A 19,146-nucleotide genomic window follows, 5' to 3' on the forward strand; every position below is an offset into this window, starting at 1 on the left:
CTCCATAACTTTTTTCCACAAGAATATAGGTATAGGTATTGCTTCACAGAAAAAAACTTCTATCTTTCCTTTTTAAAATAACGTTTAGAAGAAGTCTTTACCATTTATAGTTTCCAAAATATGAGTTTTCAAAATCTGCCATTCACAGCGATTTTGGCCCATTTTCCTTGTTACTTCTCAAACATTGTCCTGTAACTTTTTTCTACGTAGCTTTAGGTATATGCAATGTTACATTTAATAGGAAGAAAAGTTAAATACCTGTCTTTAAAACGGTCTATTGTAAAAGGCTGTATGACTATTTTTAAGCAAGATATGGTTGTTCAGAATTGTACACTTAATGATTTTTGATATACAGGGTGTAACAAAAATACAGGTCATAAATTTAATCGCATATGCTGGGACCAAAAATAGTTCGATTTAAACTAACTTACCTTAGTACAGATGTGCACGGAAAAAAAGTTACAGCCCTTTGAAGTTACAAAATAAAAATCGATTTTTTCCAATATATCGAAAACTATTAGATATTTTTTATTGAAAATGGGCATGTGGTATTCTTATGGCAGTAGTATTTTAAAAAAAAATTATAATGAAATTTGGACACCCCATAAAAATTTTATGGAGGTTTGGTTCCTTTAAACCCCCCCCCCCCCCCCAAACTTTTGTGTACGTTCCAATTTAATTATTATTGTAGAGCCATTACTTAAACACAAGTTTTTAAAAACTTTTTTGTCTCTTAGTACTTTTTTCAAAAGTCAGTTTTTATCGAGATATTTGAATGTTTGTCAAATCCACCACATATTTGTATATGGTAAAGTACGGTTATGGAGACTTGGTAATAATATGAAAATTTATTTATGATTTACATTTTTAAGTATATTTTGAACCATATTAAAAAAGAAGCCACATCTCGATAAAAGATGCTTTATCAAAAAAATACAAAGAGGCAAAAAAGTTTTAAAAACACTGTGTTTAACTGATGGTACCAGTAATAGTTTAATTGAAACGTACACAAACATTTGGGGGGTTTAATTAAAGGAACAAAACCCTCATAAAATTTTTATGTAAACATATTAAAAAAGAAGCCGCAACTCGATAAAAACTGCCTTATCGAAAAAATACTAAGAGGCAAAAAAGTTTTAGAAATATTTAATTTAACTAATGGCACCACAATAATAATTTATTTGGAACGGACACAAAAGTTTGGGGGGGTTTAAGGGAACAAAACCCCCATAAAATTTTTATGGGGTGCACAAATTTCACTATAATTTTTCTTTACAATGTTCTTTCCATAAGAATGGTACATGTCCATTTTCAACAAAAAACCTCTAATAGTTTTCGATATATTCAAAAAAATCGATTTTCATTTTGTAACTTCAAAGGGCTGTAACTTCTTTTGTGTGCATATTTGTACTAAGGTAAGTTAGGTTCATTCGAACTATTTTTGGTCCCAGAATATGTGGTTTAATTTATGACCTGTATTTTTGTTACACCCTGTATTTTACGATTATTTTTTAAATTCTCATTATAACTTTTTTTTATTGTATATTTAGGTATATATATTGTACAATAAAAAAGCGTATTTTCTTTACTTTAAAATGATGTATTGTAAAAAATTCTAGAACAATTTTTAAATAAAATATACTTTTTCAAAATGTGACATATACACATTCACATGCAATAGTCCAACTAAGTTGGAACCATATGGAAAACTTTTTATTATTAACTTCATGAAAAAAAATTATCTTTATAAAATGCTCTGAATAATCTATAACCCACGATGCAGTCATCAGATATACAATTTTATGAATAGTGTACGAGGTATGTTAAAAAATATGAATTTCGCTCAAGAGTAAAGTACTATTATATTTCACAAGATCGAAAAGTGTTATTAAGAAAAGTTATTTGGAATTAAAAATTGTGTTATAATATGCAAATATATTCCTCTAATTGAAAAAATTTTGAAAAATTTAAAAATTTTTTCAAATTACGGATACCTTTGGATATCTTGTTTAAAAATAGTCATACAGTTTTTTGCAATACACCATTTTAAAGTAAAAAAATAACCTTTTTTTTATTTCACAATGTATATACCTAAATGTACAAGAAAAAAAGTCATAATGAGAAATTTAGAAAATAATCATTAAAAATATCAAAAATCATTAAAAGTATAATACCTTGAAAAAGCATAACTTGCTTAAAAAGAGCCGTATAATCTTATACAATAGACCATTTTAAATATAATTGACTTCTCTTTCTACTAAATGTACCATTGCATATACGTAGAACTGCGTAGAAAAAAGTTACAGAACAATGTTTGCGAAATAATAGGGGAAATGGCCCAAAAATGCTGTGCGCGGCGAAATGTGAAAAATCCTATTTCGGAAATTATACAACCTAAAGACTTTTACCTAACTTCGTTTTAAAGAGGAAGGACGGAAGTTGTTTTTCGCTGAAGCAATGCCTAAAGCTATATCCCTGTAAAAAAAGTTATGGGGCAAAATCCAAATTGCTTTCTTTCGTGTTTTTTTCTTGCTTTTTTTTGAATATATTTTTGTAAAAAAAAATAATTTTTATTTTAAAATGTGATATTTCGATAGTAAGTTTAGCCTGGAATAATTTTCCGGTAGACGTGTTTGTACCAAAAGTGCATAGAACTCACCCTAATTCACCCTGTACCTAGGGACTAATTCACCCTTTTCTCAAGAATTCATTTAAATGGTAGCACTCTGCGGTTCTTTTAAATTTAGAGGTCCATTGACCATATAAGACAATAAAATCCCGTTAGCGTTGTAGTTCCTTTTAGCTCTCTTATTTTGAACATAATCAATAGCCTATGTGTGTTGCAGAATGTATTGTGTACGAGATTTTAGGTGACTTGTTGAAAGTCGGAGGACAAGTCGGCTACTGGAGAACAAATTACACAAAAAGTTCGAACCGTGCCTAGACAATAATCCCCATAGTATTCCAACTCTCTGAAGCATCGCATAGTACTGTGCCATGCATCTCCTGAGTACAATATTACAACTAGTGTTGCCCAAAATCGGTGTTAGTCTTGCAGTCTTGGTCTTGTTCTTGCGTTTTCGCAAGACCAAGACCAAGACCGCCTTATTTTAGCAAGACCAAGACCAAGACTTACCGTGCAAGACTTGGGCAAGAACAAGACTTAGCCTGCGAGACTCTTGCGTCTTGCAATTAGAACTGAGGGTCGTTTTAGGGAGTATGTATATTAGTTCGGCTATATTCTTACATACTTACATACTATGAGAAACAAAAAAAATTTGTAACAAAAATTTTGAAAATTGGACTTGTGTTCACTATGAACAATACCATAAACATACATAGCGAGTCAAAATATCCATTTAAAGAACACTTGACACATTTGACACGTATTCAGTTCATTATTACAATGTAAAAATAAAATATTTTGTACTTTCCTTCCCATCAGACGACTTCTCTGAAATTAGTTGACCGGGTTATAGGTCTGGATCCCGCGTATGAAAAAAAAGTTGATTAATAGCAAGCTGAAAATTTGTTAATAGCTTAAGGGTGTCTAGTCGGACAAACTTTGATATACGGGAACACTGGAAAGGGGGAAGTTTTAATTGTGGAACAGTTTAAAAATTTGGAAAGGTCAGACCTCGAAAACGTCACATGTATTTTGTCCGACAGAACTTCCAATTGATTTGTTACCCTTTCATTAAACTCTCATGCAAAAATCAGGCTGCTATTTATCACCAAATGGGCATGATAATGAGTGGAATACGTAGAATATGTCAAATGACAGGAATTATGACAGGTGATAAATAGCAGTCTATTTTTTGCATGAGAGTTTAATGAAAGGGTAACAAATCAATTGGAAGTTCTGTCGGACAAAATACATGTGACGTTTTCGTGGTCTGACCGTTCCAAATTTTTAAACTGTTCCACAATTAAAACTTCCCCTGTTCCAGTGTTCCCATATATCAAAGTTTGTCTGACTAGACACCCTTAAGCTCTTAACAAATTTTCAGCTTACTATTAATCAACTTTATTTTCCAGACCTATTGTGAGAATAGTCGCCTTCTAATCATAACATAACATTCTTGCTTTGCGACGCCGATAGTAATATCAAATATCGTATCCAAACTTTTTAAAAATATGTCACCTTGCTGATAAATTATCGGTATATAGAATAGTAAGACTATTATGTATTATTTTTGCTGAATGTACTATGACCTAAGCTATGAGATCAATGGGTTACAGAAAATTTGCCGAAACAGCGCGGCTATTATTTAAAAGTATGAATAGTATGATAAGGAGACAAAGGAACAGTGTAAATAAAATACCGAAATTAACAATATACACTTCTCCAAAAAATTTACTCACCACCTTAAAAACAGGTCATTGTTAATGTCTTGAATTTCCTAAGCCGGTTGGGGGATTTAAGTGAATTTTTTGTTGTCTTATTTTTATAAATATCGCTGTAATATTATTGTTGCTAGACAGGTCAATTATTATTGTCACTGTAGACCGGGTGTACCAATAAAAGTGTGTTTTTTCACAGAGCTAGCATCACTCTGTGAAATATTCTAGCATTTATAAAATACTGAAATTACAACGATAACCTCACATTTTCGCTTATGTTGGACATTACATTCGCTTATATTGGATAATAAAATACACTACTACTACTATTACTATCGGTTTACAGCGTTCTTCGACGCCTTCCGCCTCCTAACCGCCATTCTTCTCTGTTTAACCATAGACCTGGAGGGATTTCTCTTTCCTCTAGTTCTTTTTCAATTCCCTCCCTCCAGCTTCTTCTCCGCCTTCCTCTTTTTCTTCTCCCTTGTTGTGTCCATGCCAAAATCTGCTTAGGGATCCTGTCATCTGGCATTCTCTGTACATGGCCGTATCATACTAGTTGTTTTGTTTTTATGTAATCAATTATATTGTATGTGTGACTCCCATCATTTCTCGTATTCTCTAATTTGGTATCCGATCTCTTCTTGATTTGCCTGCTGCTCTTTTCCAGAAGTCCATTTCTGTTACTAGTAGCATTTTCTCCGTTCTTTGTTTCAGTGGCCAAACTTCACTGCCATATGTGATTATACTTTTAAGTATGCTATTGTATATGAGCTGTTTGTTCGCTTTAGATATTGTCTGGTCCCACAGAATGCCGTTCATCATGAATATGGCTTTGCTACCCTGTATTAATATAATAAAATATATAAGTTTCTAATAAACTTTAGTTAGTTAGAACATAGGCACGGATCACTTAGATCATGGGTTCAAACTCCACCCGGTATCAGTTGTCTAGATCAGTAATTCTCAATCTTTTTGAGTCATGAACCATAAAATACTTTTTATTATTTTTGTTACCAACTAACTGAAATAGGTATCTAGCTAGGTAATCTAATTAAGTATAATAATAATTGTGGTGCTGATTTTAGCTGTGTTTGCGTTTTGTTTACCACCGCAAATAATGATATGTACCACCAGTGGTACGTGCACCCCAAATTGAGAACCGCTGGTCTAGATATTTATTAATTTGATTGGTCTTTACTACGGCTATGATATTCTAGCTTAAAATGTACATATCTGTCACGTTGTTCAAAGATATGCAATAGGCTAATAGGCAACTGCGAGACTTGCAAGACTCTTGCTGCAAGACCAAGACCAAGACCAAGACCGGGAGCGCAATACCAAGACCAAGACCAACACCAGGTGTACTGGCGCAAGACCAAGACCAAGACTGTCTAAGTCTCGTTTTGGTCTTGCATTTGGGCAACACTAATTACACTAAGTTTTTATATCTTTTTCAGTTATAATGTCAAAATTTTTCTCCAGTTCTGTACTAACTTTTATGTCTTGTGTACCTTCTCTCTTTTTCTGGACTGGTTCGTTAGTCAGTCCTTTGTATAATTTAAATTTATAAAGAACATTGATATATTATATTCTTTTGCTTTAAGGCAATTGTCAAAGAAATTGACGAAGACGGTAACGGAGTAATGAATTTTGATGAATTTGCACACTTGTCTGCAAGGTTTCTTGTTGAAGAAGAGGAAGATACTGAAGCAATTCTAAGGGAACTTAAAGATGCTTTTCGATTATATGATAAAGAAGGTAATATTATACGGTCGTCAATTAAAAATATTTTCTTTCTCAAGAAACTAATATTTAAACCATTCAATCACAACTTTAAATAATTATGTTTTAGGATTGGGTTATATATCTGTGGATCTCTTAAAGGATATCTTAAAGGAGCTGGAACCAAATCTATCACCAGCAGATCTGAATGAAATGATCAAAGAAATTGACACTGACAACTCTGGTACAGTTGATTGGGAAGGTAATAATAATATTGTGGTCTGATGACCTTAGTTTGAAATGAAAAATATGTTTTACTCCAAACAGGATTGAGATAAAGTATGGAACAAGTAAATATCTTTGAAACGAAAAAGACTATATTCATGAAGGCAGTAGTATGCAAATACCAAGTACACTAACATATAGTGCATATTTTTGTAAGCTTCATCGCAATACCCTGAATAATTTATTTACTTGAAATGGGACACCTTGTATATTTTTTCAAATTGTATAAGACACATAAGAATAATAATTTTAAAAAATCATTTAACCCTTTTCTTGACAATGTAACAAATTTGTTACATCTTAATTTTAGGTCCTAGGTGAGTTCTGGGTAATAGTGTTGCAGATTCGTGCAAATATTATTAAGAATTGCACATTTAATGATACAAGCATATAATTTGGTCCACATATACTGCACATATAAAGGTACAAATTTAGATATGAGGTCATCTCAGATTTTGCCTTTTACAAAAATGGCGGCCATTCAAAATGGGCGACTATACATATGTGACTAATAGCACGATATCTTTTGAATGAAAAGTCCGATCTCAACCAAATTTGCTACATAGGTTCTTTTTGTGATTTACAAGATCGATATCGTGAACTGGAAGAATCGGTTTACCAGAAGTTATGTTTTATCTGGTTTCTTATGTAAAACTATTTTATATTATGTAAATAATTTATTTTCAATTTTTTCACCCTGTATATATTAATTTTTCAAAATGGTAATACCGCCATTGAAAAGAGCATAAGAATGTGTTTTAGGAAATATTTTGAACTTTTTAGTTATGTTAATTACCATTTAATAAATGCATAACATATCTTCACATGTACCTATGTGTGGTAGATTCGTGCAAATATTATAAGAATTATTGTGCATTTAACGGTAGAAGCATATAATTTGGACCACATATACTACACATATAAAAGTTCAAATTTAGATATGAGGGGATCTCAGATTTTACCTTTTACAAGAATGGCGAGCATTCAAAATGGCGGCTGTAGATATGTGACTAATAGCACGATAACTTTTGAACGAAAAGTCCCATTTCAGCCAAATTTGGCACCAAGGTTCTTTTTTTGATGAATAAGATCTAGATTTTGAACCGGAAGAATCGGTTTACCAGAAGTTGTGTTTTTACTGTTTTTTTTGTAAAAATATGTTGTTTTTTTTTCAATTCTTTCACCCTGTATATATTAATTTTTCAAAAAGGTAATACCGCCATTGAAAAGAGTGTAAACATATTTTTTAGGAAAGATTTTGAACTTTTTAGTTATGTTAATTACCTATTAATAAATGCATAACGAATCTTCACATGTAGCAATGTGCGGCAGATTCATTTTGAATGCCCGCCATTTTTGTAAAAGACAAAATCTGAGATGGCCTCATATCTAAATTTTAATATTTGTATGTGTAGTGTATGTGGTAGAAATTATATGCTTGTAGCATTAAGTGCACAATAATTCTTATATTATTTGCACGAATCTGCCGCACAAGGTTCATAGGTACATGTGAAGATACGTTATGCATTTATTAATTGGTAATTAACGTAACTAAAAAGCAAAATATTTGCTAAAAAATATTTTTACGCTCTTTACAACGCCGGTATTACCTTTTTGAAAAATTAATATATACAGGGTGAAATAATTGGTAAAAAAACAACATGTTTTTACATAAAAATTAGGAAAAACACAACTTCTGGTAAATCGACTCTTTCAGTTCAAGACCTTAGTCTTATAAACCAAAAGAAAAACCTATATGCCAAATTTGGTTGAAATCAGACTTTTCGTTCAAAAGTTATCGTGCTATTAGTCACATATGTATAGTCGCCATTTTGAATGCCCGCCATTTTTGTAAAAGGTAAAATCTGAGATGGCCTTATATCTAAATTTGAACCTTGATGTGTTTAGTATGTGGTCCACATTATATGATTCTACCATTAAATTCACAATAATTCTTATAATATTTGCACGAATCTGCCACACATGGCACATGTGAAGATAAGTTATGCATTTATTAAATGCTAATTAATATAACTAAAAAGTTCAAAATATTTTCTACAAAATATTTTTACGCTCTTTTCAATTGCGGTATTACCTTTTTGAAAAATTAATATATACAGAGGGAAAAAATTGAAAAAAAGAACATATTTTTACATAAACAACCAGTAAAAACACAACTTCTGGTAAACCGATTCTTCTGGTTCACCACATCCATCTTGTAAATCAAAGAAAGAACCTATATACCAAATTTGGTTGTAATCGGACTTTTCGTTTAAGAGTTATCGTACTATTAAACACATATGTATAGTCGCCATTTTGAATGCCCGCCATTTTTGTAAAAGGCAAAATCTGAGATGGCCTCATATCTAAATTTGAACCTCTATATGTGTAGTATATGTGTTGCAAATTTTATGCTTGTATCATTAAATGTGCAATTGTTTCACATATCGGCCGCACTATAACTTGAGATATACATATTTTGTACTAATAATATAAAACTATCCCTAAATGGCAATATTGACTTATATTTTTATTATTACCGATTTCTGATAATTTCTAATTGATGCCACCTGTCATCTGTTGGATGTACATATTTGAAAAATTTTTGAGAAGGTCCTCGATTGTTTTTAGAAACATTTAATTTTTTGCAAGAAATAGTGTGTTTTTTATGTTGGTGATTGTTTTATATTGTACAATTATCCTACAAATAGAAAGTGTACATTTTAGTTGTTTTTTGTTTATTGAAATATCAAAAAACGTCGCATATTGCCAGAATTTTTTTTTTTTGGCAACGTTGGATTGGCTAGATAAACAAGTCCGAAAATTTACTGTGAACAAATCGCGAAAATACTTAAAACGGAGTTGAAAATAAAATCTAAACACCATACCAAATCGCATCTAAAGACAACGGCGAAGTGTACATCAAAATTCGGAGTGAAACAAACATTTTTAAGTGAATAAAACCGGCAGAACAAGTGCAAGTAAAAAAAACAAGGTTCGATATAAATAAACAGAACAATTAATTGAATTCGATAAGAAGGTAACCGCTAAACAATTTTAGCGCTGTTGCCAAATCTGCCAAAAAAGAACTGGGAAATAGAGAAGGAAGAAATAAATACCCTTTTTTTTAATAGGCCAGTCTGAGAAGGGCAAGGATCTCCGCAAAGTCGATTCGGATTTTTGCACTTACCGCAGACATAGCCAAAATTATACGTGTGTAAAAATATACTTTAGTAGCCAATTAACTACGATTGAACACAAACTTTGTGTTCTCCCTAAACCCACAATCAAATAGTAACAACATGGAAGAATTCATAAAAGATTTGCGAGAAAAATTGGACAGAATGGAAGCAAGGGATACGAGGATAGAACAAAAATTGGATGGAATCCAAGAAGAGCTTAAAGAATTAAGAAGTCAAAACCAGGAGCTCAAAAGAAGAAATATGCTACTAAAGCAAGAAATAAACCAACAGAGAGATAGAATGGAGAAAATTGAGAGAGAGATGAAGAGGAAAAACTTAATTATATACGGTCTTGAAGAAACAGAAAATGAAGATACCCAAATGTTGTCAAACAAAGTGAAGGAAGGCATGAACAAAATAGAAGTACATTGTAGAGCAGACCAAGAGACAACAGAAATTAGAAAATTGGGCGGTAAAATTAACAACTCGGAAAGACCAGTCCTTGTTGCGCTCACAAGTGGAAGTAAAAAAATGGAAATCCTAAAGGTAAGCGGGAAATTAAAAGGAACAAAATGGTTCGTGAATGACGATTACCCAAAAACCATCTTAGAACAAAGAAAAATACTTTTAAAGCACATGAAAGAAGCAAGAACAAAAGGATATAATGCGAAGATTAAATATGACAAGCTAATAATAAACGAAGATGAATACGGAATAGAAGAAGTCAAAACATGGAATACTCCAACGGATGAACGAAGAAAGGAAAATATTACACAAACTCCCATAGATAAAACTAGAGCCAGAACAATGAATGATAGATCCCCACACAGGGAAAATGGCCAAAGAGAAAAAATGATGAAAGTAACCCATCCAGCAAAAAACTAAGATTAAAACCAGAACAACATACGGAGACAGGAACGGACAGGAAAGAACATGAAACAACCAGTACTATGAAAGAGCAAACAACGAGGATAATTAATAACCAGGAAGAAAAGAAAAATGAAAACAAATGTCAAACGAGAATAGGTGCATGGAATATAACATCGATAACAGGAAAGGAACGTGAATTAACAGAGGAAATGGAAAGATTTGCAGTTGATAGGAATAAGCGAGACGAAAAAAGTAGAAAATGGAATTGTCGATATCGGAGGGCAGCACATACTATACTATTCTGGAGTCCAGATAGGACAAAGGGCAAAAGAAGGCGTGGGAATAGTTGTATAGAAAGAAATGAATAGGAGAATAACCAAATTCAAACCAGTATCATCAATAACCATGTACATAAAAATAGAGTTAGAAGAAGAAGAATGTCACATAATACAGGTATATGCACCGGTAGAAGGAACAGAGCATGAAAAAACAGAACTATTCTATGATAAGATACAGAAACTTATTGATGAGATACAAGAGGAAAGCAAAAACATCATTTTACTAGGAAACTGGAACGGAAGAATAAGAAATGACGAAAATATGGCATTAGGCTGCTTGGGAAGGTATGGAGAAGAGACGATAAATAGGAATGGTAGAAAAATGATAAGTTTCTGCCAAATAGATGACTTGTTAATAGGTAATTCTTTCTGGTATCAACCGAACTCCGGGTAGGAACTCCTTTGGAGTCCCTTGGATTCTATTGGATAGCCCTATCAGGGAAAGTGAATCAATCCCTGCCCCCTGCAGATTCCAGGAGCTTCCTGGCCCGGGAAGCTAGCACCTGCTAAGGGTCCCTTGTCCAGGGTCACGGATGAAGTCCAGAACGGCATCCAAGGCGACGAAGAATACCTTCCGTACGGCGAAGATGGCGGAGCTGGCAACCCTTGATTTTAGGGATAGTATAAGATCACAAACCAGTCGCGTCTGTCTCAGAGTGAGCGGCTACAAACAGCGTCTGACCCAGAATGGGCGGCTGAATAAGAACTCACTAACCCGCATAACAAACGTGGTGTTTTAACTACCATTACCCCCTCATTTTATCATGGCGAATAATAAAACAAACGGAAATGGTCCCCAAATGGGTAAGGAAATTTCTGAATCCCACACCTCAAAGGTCTGCCTCACGGAATCTGGGGGAGGCAATAATTCGCTCTTGATAGATAAAAACAAAAACCCACTAAGACGAACACAACAGAGACCAAGAAAATCTCTCAATCTGTCAATAGGGACATACAATATTAAATCAATGTCCACGGATGAAAAAGTACATGAACTAGAGGAAGAACTAAAAAATATAAAATGGGATATCATAGGCCTATCGGAAACTTGACGGAAAGAAGAAAACCGAATACAGCTAAACTCCGGGAATCTACTGTATTATAAAGGAAATGAAAAGAATAGTAATTTTGGAGTAGGATTCATAATAAATAAAACCATAAGTAAGCATGTTCAAATTATCAAAGGTATATCAGATCGTGTCGCCTATGTCATACTCAAAATAAGAAGAACATCAATTACAATTATCCAGGTATATGCCCCCACGACAGCTTATGATGACGAAGACATCGAACTATTTTATGAAGATATTTCAAAGGCTATGGAAGAACATAAAAATCGTCTCACACTAGTAATAGGAGATTTCAATGCTAAACTGGGTAAGAAACTAAACAAAGAAGAAACTAAAATAGGAAAATTCGGATACGGCCAGAGAAATCATAGAGGTGCTACTTTGATGAACTACCTAGAAGAAAAGCGTCTATACGCAATGAATTCCTTCTACAAAAAGAAAGCCCCAAAGAAAATGGACATGGATCAGCCCTAAAGGGTCCACAAAAAAATGAGATCGACTACATACTGTCCACGGAACGATATATCATTAAAGATGTAACAGTTCTTAACAAATTCACAACAGGTAGCGATCACAGGATGGTCAGAGCAAAAATTAGTATCGACGGTAACTATGAGATGAAAAGAAAAATAATTCGAAACTCGGATCTAGTACATAGAAACAAACTAGGGCAATATAAAGAGAAATACAACCTGCAATACCTGTTAAAAGAACAACTCACCGAAAAATTAGACAGTGATGATAAAGATATAGACGAAATAAACAACATACTTACAGCAACGATGGTTACATCAGGAAAAGAAATAACAAAAAGTATGTTAAAAAGGACAACTATTTATCAGAAGAAACAACGAAGCTTATGGATAAAAGAAGAAAGCTGATCGAAGAAGGCAAAAGGAAATCTATAGAATATGTAGAAATCAATAAAACAATAAGCAATATGATAAAAGAAACTAAGAGAAAAGAACAAGAAATAAAAATAGAAGAAGTAATACAGAACAACAAGAATATGAAATGCTTAAGACCGAAAATCGGCAGATTTGAAATAAACAAAATAAAAGACGTAAACGGAGTAGAAACAAACATTAAAGACATCATAAATATAATCCAATATTTCTACTCAGAGTTATATAAAACAAAAAAGGAACCATCAGAAGAAATAAAAACCCAACTTAAGTCGAAAATAAAAAATGTCAATTCAGAATTACAGCCAGAAATAAGCAAATCAGAAATAAAGAAGGCATTGAAAGAAATGAAAAACAACAAATCGCCTGGAAAAGACGGAATAACTACAGAGATGCTGAAATATGGTGGAAAAGTGGTAATTAATACTCTCTATTCCCTTTATAACAAAATATTAAAAGAAAAAAGAATCCCAAACAACTGGAAGGAATCCGTAACCATTATCTTACACAAGAAAGGGGACAAAGCAGATATAAGAAAACTACCGTCCTATAACACTCCTCAATGTAATGTATAAACTCCTAACAAAAATTTTAACCAATAGATTGACGACAAAATTCGACGGATATCAATCGAAAGAACAAGCTGGTTGTAGAAAGGGATTTAGCACAAGTGATCGTTTATTAAGTATGAAAATCCTTATAGAACGAGCAAATGAATAAAACATCCCGCTATATGTAGCGTTCATAGATTTCGAAAAGGCTTTTGACAGGGTCGAACATTGGGCAGTGAAAAGTTCTTTGATTAACAGCAGAATTGACCACAGATATACAGACCTAATAGCCAATATATATAAAGATGCCACAACAACAATTAAAGTATACGAAGGAACACAATCAATTCAAATAAATAGAGGCGTAAGACAGGGTGACACAATATCACCGAAACTTTTCAATCAGGTTCTGGAAGATATTTTTAAAAGATTAGAATGGGAAGAAAAAGGTATAAAAATTTGTGGACAACGCTTGAACCACATAAGGTACGCCGATGACATCGTATTGATAACCGATAAAAAAGAAGAATTGTTTGAAATGATGAAAGAACTGGACATAGAAGCCGGAAAGATAGGCCTTAATATGAATTACAGCAAGACCAAAATCATAACAAATACAGATGAGGACATCACAATGAGGATCGGATAAGATGAAATAGAACAAGTTCACGATTATATATATATCTGGGTCAAATTATAAAACTTAACAAGGAAAACCAAACAGCAGAAATCAAAAGACGAGTTAGACTGGCATGGGCGGCATTTGGAAAACTAAGCTACATCCTTAAAAACAAAAGATATCCACAACATCTTAAGACCAAGATATACAATCAATGCGTACTCCCTGTTCTCACTTACGGTTCCCAAACGTGGACGTTTACAAAAGCAAACATGGACAAGATCATAAAGACGCAAAGAGCAATTGAAAGGCAAATGTTGCACATAAGACTATTGGATAAAAAGAGAAACGAGTGGATAAGAGAGAAAACCAAAGTTAGGGATGTAAGACAAGAAGTTGCAAAGTTGAAATGGAGATTTGCCGGACACACTATAAGACAAAAGGAAGACCGATGGAACAAAATTCTCATAAATTGGAGACCGTGGGAATATAAACTAAGCAGAGGAAGACCACAAATGAGATGGGCAGATGATATCAATAAGCACGTGGGTTCTAGGTGGATGAATGTAGCGACAGACAGAGAAGAATGGAAAAGGATTGGGGAGGCCTATGTCCAAAGATGGATCGAAGAAGGCTAATTAGATAGATAGATAGATCAACCGAGAATCGAAAAATATACATCCGTAGCAGAAGAAAGAAATGCGAGAAGCATAATTGATTACATAGTATATCCTCGAGACCTACGATACAAAATATAAAAACAGAGAACGAAGCCGAACTCGGTACCCAACACAGACTAGTGGTAGCAGAGATAAACATGAAACTAATGGAAATAATAGAGAGTCCTCAATATACAAGAATAGCAATATATAAAATGAAAAATACGGAGGTGAGGAAGTTATACCAAAGAGAGGCAGATAAAATACTGGAACAGCATGAAAACAATGAGGAAATATGAAATATGGAAGACAGATGGAAAAAATTGAGTGACACGTTATGGACCACTGCAAAACAAGTATGTGGAATAAGAAATAATGGGAAGAATAATAAAAGAACTGAATGGTGGAATAAGGAAATAAAGCAAGCAGTAAAAAAGAAAAGAAAAGTGGAAGCGATAAATAAACACAAATGAAGAGCAAGACAGAGACGAATATAGAAGACAGAGAAATATAGTGAAAGAACAAGTAAAAGATGCGAAGAAGAAGAAGAGCTGAAAGGAATTCGGTGAATAATTGAACGAAGATTTTGGGAATTACAATAAACAGTTTTGAAATAAAATAAGAAGCATGAAAGGAACAAAAAGGAAACATATAAGAGGAATTCGAAATAAGCGAAATGAATTGAAAACAAACATACAGGACATACAAAAAATTCGAGGCAAGCAACCAACAAAATGAGGACAGAGGACAGCAGGAAAGAGAAGAGGATAGGGACAATCGAGTGAACGAAACTCATATCAAAGATATTGAAAAAGGTTTGGCAAGAATAAAGATTGGAAAAGCGGAAGGTGCAGATGACATAGATCCGGAGATGATGAAGTACGTGGGAGAACGAGGCAAGTTTTGGCTTTTGGAAATAATGAGGGAAGCATGGAAAACAGAAGAGATACCGAAAGACTGGGAAGAAAATTTATTGATACCAATACACAAGAAAGGAGACGAATCGGAATGTGATAACTATAGGGCTATATGCTTATCATCAGTGGCATATAAAGTCTACACCGGGATAATAGAAAGGAAGCTCAGGACAGAACTGAAAGGAAAACTAGAAGAAGAACAAGCGACTTTTAGGAAGGAAAGAGGAACAACTGATAATATATACATACTGAGAAATACAATTGAAAGGAAAAACGAAATATTAGAAGACATATATTACGTTTATAGATATTAAAGCTGCTTTTGATTCTATAAATAGAGAAGTAATATGGTCAGTAATGGAAGACCTGCAAATCCCGCAAAAGATAGTAAGCGTGGTAAAAAGTACATATAGAAACGTACTTGCTAAAGTACAAATAAACGGAAACAGATCGCCAATAATAAACCTAAGGAGAGGAATAAAACAATGGGACAGTCTCAGCCCAGTTTTGTTTATATTAGTAATGGATCGAGAAATGAAGAGCGCTAAAAGAAAGTCAAGGCAATTACAGTCAACAATAGGGTACAGGAATTTAGTACCAGTGAGAATGGAGGAATTACTATACGCAGATGTCCTAGTAATAATAGCAGACAATAAAGAAAAAATGAAAAAAATAATCGATATCTGGGTGGAAGAAATAGAAAATTTGAAAATGAAGGTAAATATAAAGAAAACGAAGACCATGATAGTAGCCCAAAAGAAAAGGGAAGAAATAAACCAAACGATATTTAGGTGCAAAAACGAAATAATAGAAACAATCTCGACGTTTGAATACCTGGGAATAATAATATCAGAGGATGGAAAGCTAGATCAAGAAATCTCATACAGAGCGAAAAAAGCAAATAAGATCTACTATGCACTAAATAAAACAATATTGGGAAAGCAAGAAATAGATAAAGAAATAAAACTGAAGGTATACAATGCATTATCTGTACCAACTTTAATATATGCAAGTGAGACATGGGTAAACAATGCAAAAATAGACAGTACAATAAACGCAGCGGAGATGAAGCAGCTGAGAAAAATAGCAGGAAAAACGAAATTGGACAGAATATGAAATGAAGATATTAGACAAAGACTGAAACAGGAATCGATAATAACCAAGATCCAAAAAAGAAAATTAAAATGGTATGGACACATTAACAGAATGGATCAAGGAAGACTACCAAATCAGATGATGGAATCAAAAAGATATGGTAAAAGAAGGAAAGGGAGGCCAAGGAAGAGATGGATCGATCAGATTATAGAAATTGGACAGGAAAAGGAAAAACACTTCAACAAATGAAAGAGTTATCAAATGACCGCAAGAAATGAAAGATATGAACAGAAGATGAATAAAACCTCCGACGCCCCTGAGGGGCATAAGGAGTTTCGAGAAAGAAGAAGAAGAAGAAGAACTATGAAAAACGTCGCATATTTGGCATTATAACAAATTTGTAATAAATTCAAATTTGGTACTTAGCAATAAATTAAAGGTAAAATTTATATTTCATAAATTTTTAAATAATTCTAGAAGGCCATTAATAGAAAGAAAACACACTTTTCCCATTTTTATTTTGGTTTGCCAAGAAAAGGGTGAAAATGTTCAAAATGCTCGCAGTTTACATTCTGACACTGTGTATAGATATTTTCTTGAATCCATATATCCAAACACTATATAACATACTTACATACTATAACATACTGAATAAGGCAATAATCGTAAACATAATGTACATTGTTTGTTTTTGCTGCTAATATTGATTTTTTGTTTCAGAATTCAAAGCTATGATGATTGGTTAAATGAATATAAAGCACCGCAAATCCTGTAATAAAAAATAATTAATAAAAAGACTAAAAGTGTTTTCTAACCTTTATTTCCTTATTAGGTTTGGAGTATATTTTATAAATATTAACTCCAAGCGAATAACACTATAAATCCATAAAAAATTTGTAAAATCTTTTTCCACCTACCTCTACCGAAAGTATACTTTTCCGGACCTGATTGTAGGGAGCAAAGTTGTACTTTTCCTCCCTAGGGAGGAAAATATTTTTCCTCCCTAGGGAGGAAAAGTAAAAGTGACGTCATAATATTTCATTCATGAAATATAACTTACTGACGCCCTGTATAATATCTATTTTCTATTACGGAGTATCTATACATTTTAACGTTTATTTATAAAACATCCTATATTTTGCAGAATGGTAAAAAACAGTAAATTGTTATTTTGATTTAACAATGTTTACATTAATAATTTGACTTATATTTGACAGCTGACAGTTATATTGTACCTACTTGTTGTTTTAGTTCTAATAAATTTTGTTGGTTAGTTACATAAATAAATTAAGTAAAAATGACAAAATTACTTGTTATTTGAGGAAGGTGGAAAAACCATATGTATAACATGGGAGTAAAGTGCCTTTTCCTCCCTTGAATGATTACTGCCCTCCGCTACGCGTCGGGCAGTAAACTTCATTCTCGGGAGGAAAAGTTACACTTTCCTCCCTTGTTATACAAATAGCTATTGTATATAATGAAGACTGCAATTGATATTTTTGTGTAAATATTTATGTGTTTAAAAATAAATCCAGAATGGCGAGTTTACTTTTTTCTTTCTGCTGTATATATCATTTATTTTTGAATAAATGAATCTTATGACTTAAAATTTATCCACCGTCTCTCCAAGTAAGTGCCATTTAGTTTCATTTACTGATAGGGAAGATTTGCGAATCGAGGATCAAAACTATTGTGGGTCTCTGCTGATAATCTAGATGCAGTCGCTCATTCTACAAGAGACGTGAGAGGGCTATTTTTACAAGGTTAGGAGGAAACAGGTAGTCTGGGCCTTCGAAAAAATGAAGAGAAGATTAAATACATGCTAGTAATCCAAGACCATGCGCTGGCGCTGAGCTGGCCACCAGCCGTCTTACACCATCGGCCAAGAAACGCAGATGCGCCGAATACTACACTAGGAGTGATGGTCCAAGAAAGAGAGGGAGTAATCCAAGACCAAGAGTTAGTCAGAGCATAACTATTAATGACCACAACTTCGAAGTAGTAAATGAGTTTAAGTACCTGGGAGCGGTAATCACAGAAGACTACCATATAGAAAAAGAGGTCTCAGCAAGGATAGCTGCGAGAAATAGGGCATTGTACTCACTATCATCCTTATTAAGATCTAAGCTGTAAAAAGACAATCTAAATTAAGAACGTACATATCAATTACTCGCCCAGTTGTTACATATGGAAGTGAAACATGGACTCTATCATCATCATCATCCAGCCTTCTGCATCCAAAGTTGAACATAGGCCTCCCCTAATTTCTTCCAATTTTGTCGGTCTTGGGCTTTCTGCAACCAATTCCCAGCAATCCTTTTGGCGTCGTCTGTCCATCGTGTAGGTGGTCTACCTCTACTTCTTCTGTCTTCTCTTGGTCTCCACACTGTAATTTTTTGGGTCCACCTCCCGTCCTTCATTCTGGCTACATGGCCCGCCCAATTCCACTTCAGCCATGCTACTCGCTCTATGACATCTGTGACGCCTGTCCTTCTTCTGATTTCTTCGTTTCTGACCCTGTCTCTGAGAGTCAGTCCAAGTAGTGACCGTTCCATTCTTCTTTGGGCCACTCTAAGTTTCGTTGCT

At 33.6% G+C, this 19,146-nt stretch overlaps 1 protein-coding gene across 1 annotated transcript in view; it reads left to right on the forward strand.

Annotated features, from left to right (window-relative positions):
- LOC114326305 (troponin C, isoallergen Bla g 6.0101-like) overlaps positions 1 to 17,368 on the forward strand; it is a 31,211-nt gene extending 13,843 nt beyond the window's left edge. The window contains exons 4-6 of the mRNA XM_028274620.1: positions 5,952 to 6,105; positions 6,200 to 6,331; positions 17,281 to 17,368. Coding sequence (XP_028130421.1) covers positions 5,952 to 6,105; positions 6,200 to 6,331; positions 17,281 to 17,306 — 312 coding nt within the window. The 3' untranslated portion in view covers positions 17,307 to 17,368. The remainder of the gene's footprint in view (positions 1 to 5,951; positions 6,106 to 6,199; positions 6,332 to 17,280) is intronic.
- The last annotated feature ends 1,778 nt before the right edge of the window (positions 17,369 to 19,146 follow it).

The sequence above is a fragment of the Diabrotica virgifera genome, chromosome 4, assembly GCF_917563875.1.
Source record: "Diabrotica virgifera virgifera chromosome 4, PGI_DIABVI_V3a".
NCBI classification, from domain to species: domain Eukaryota; kingdom Metazoa; phylum Arthropoda; class Insecta; order Coleoptera; family Chrysomelidae; genus Diabrotica; species Diabrotica virgifera.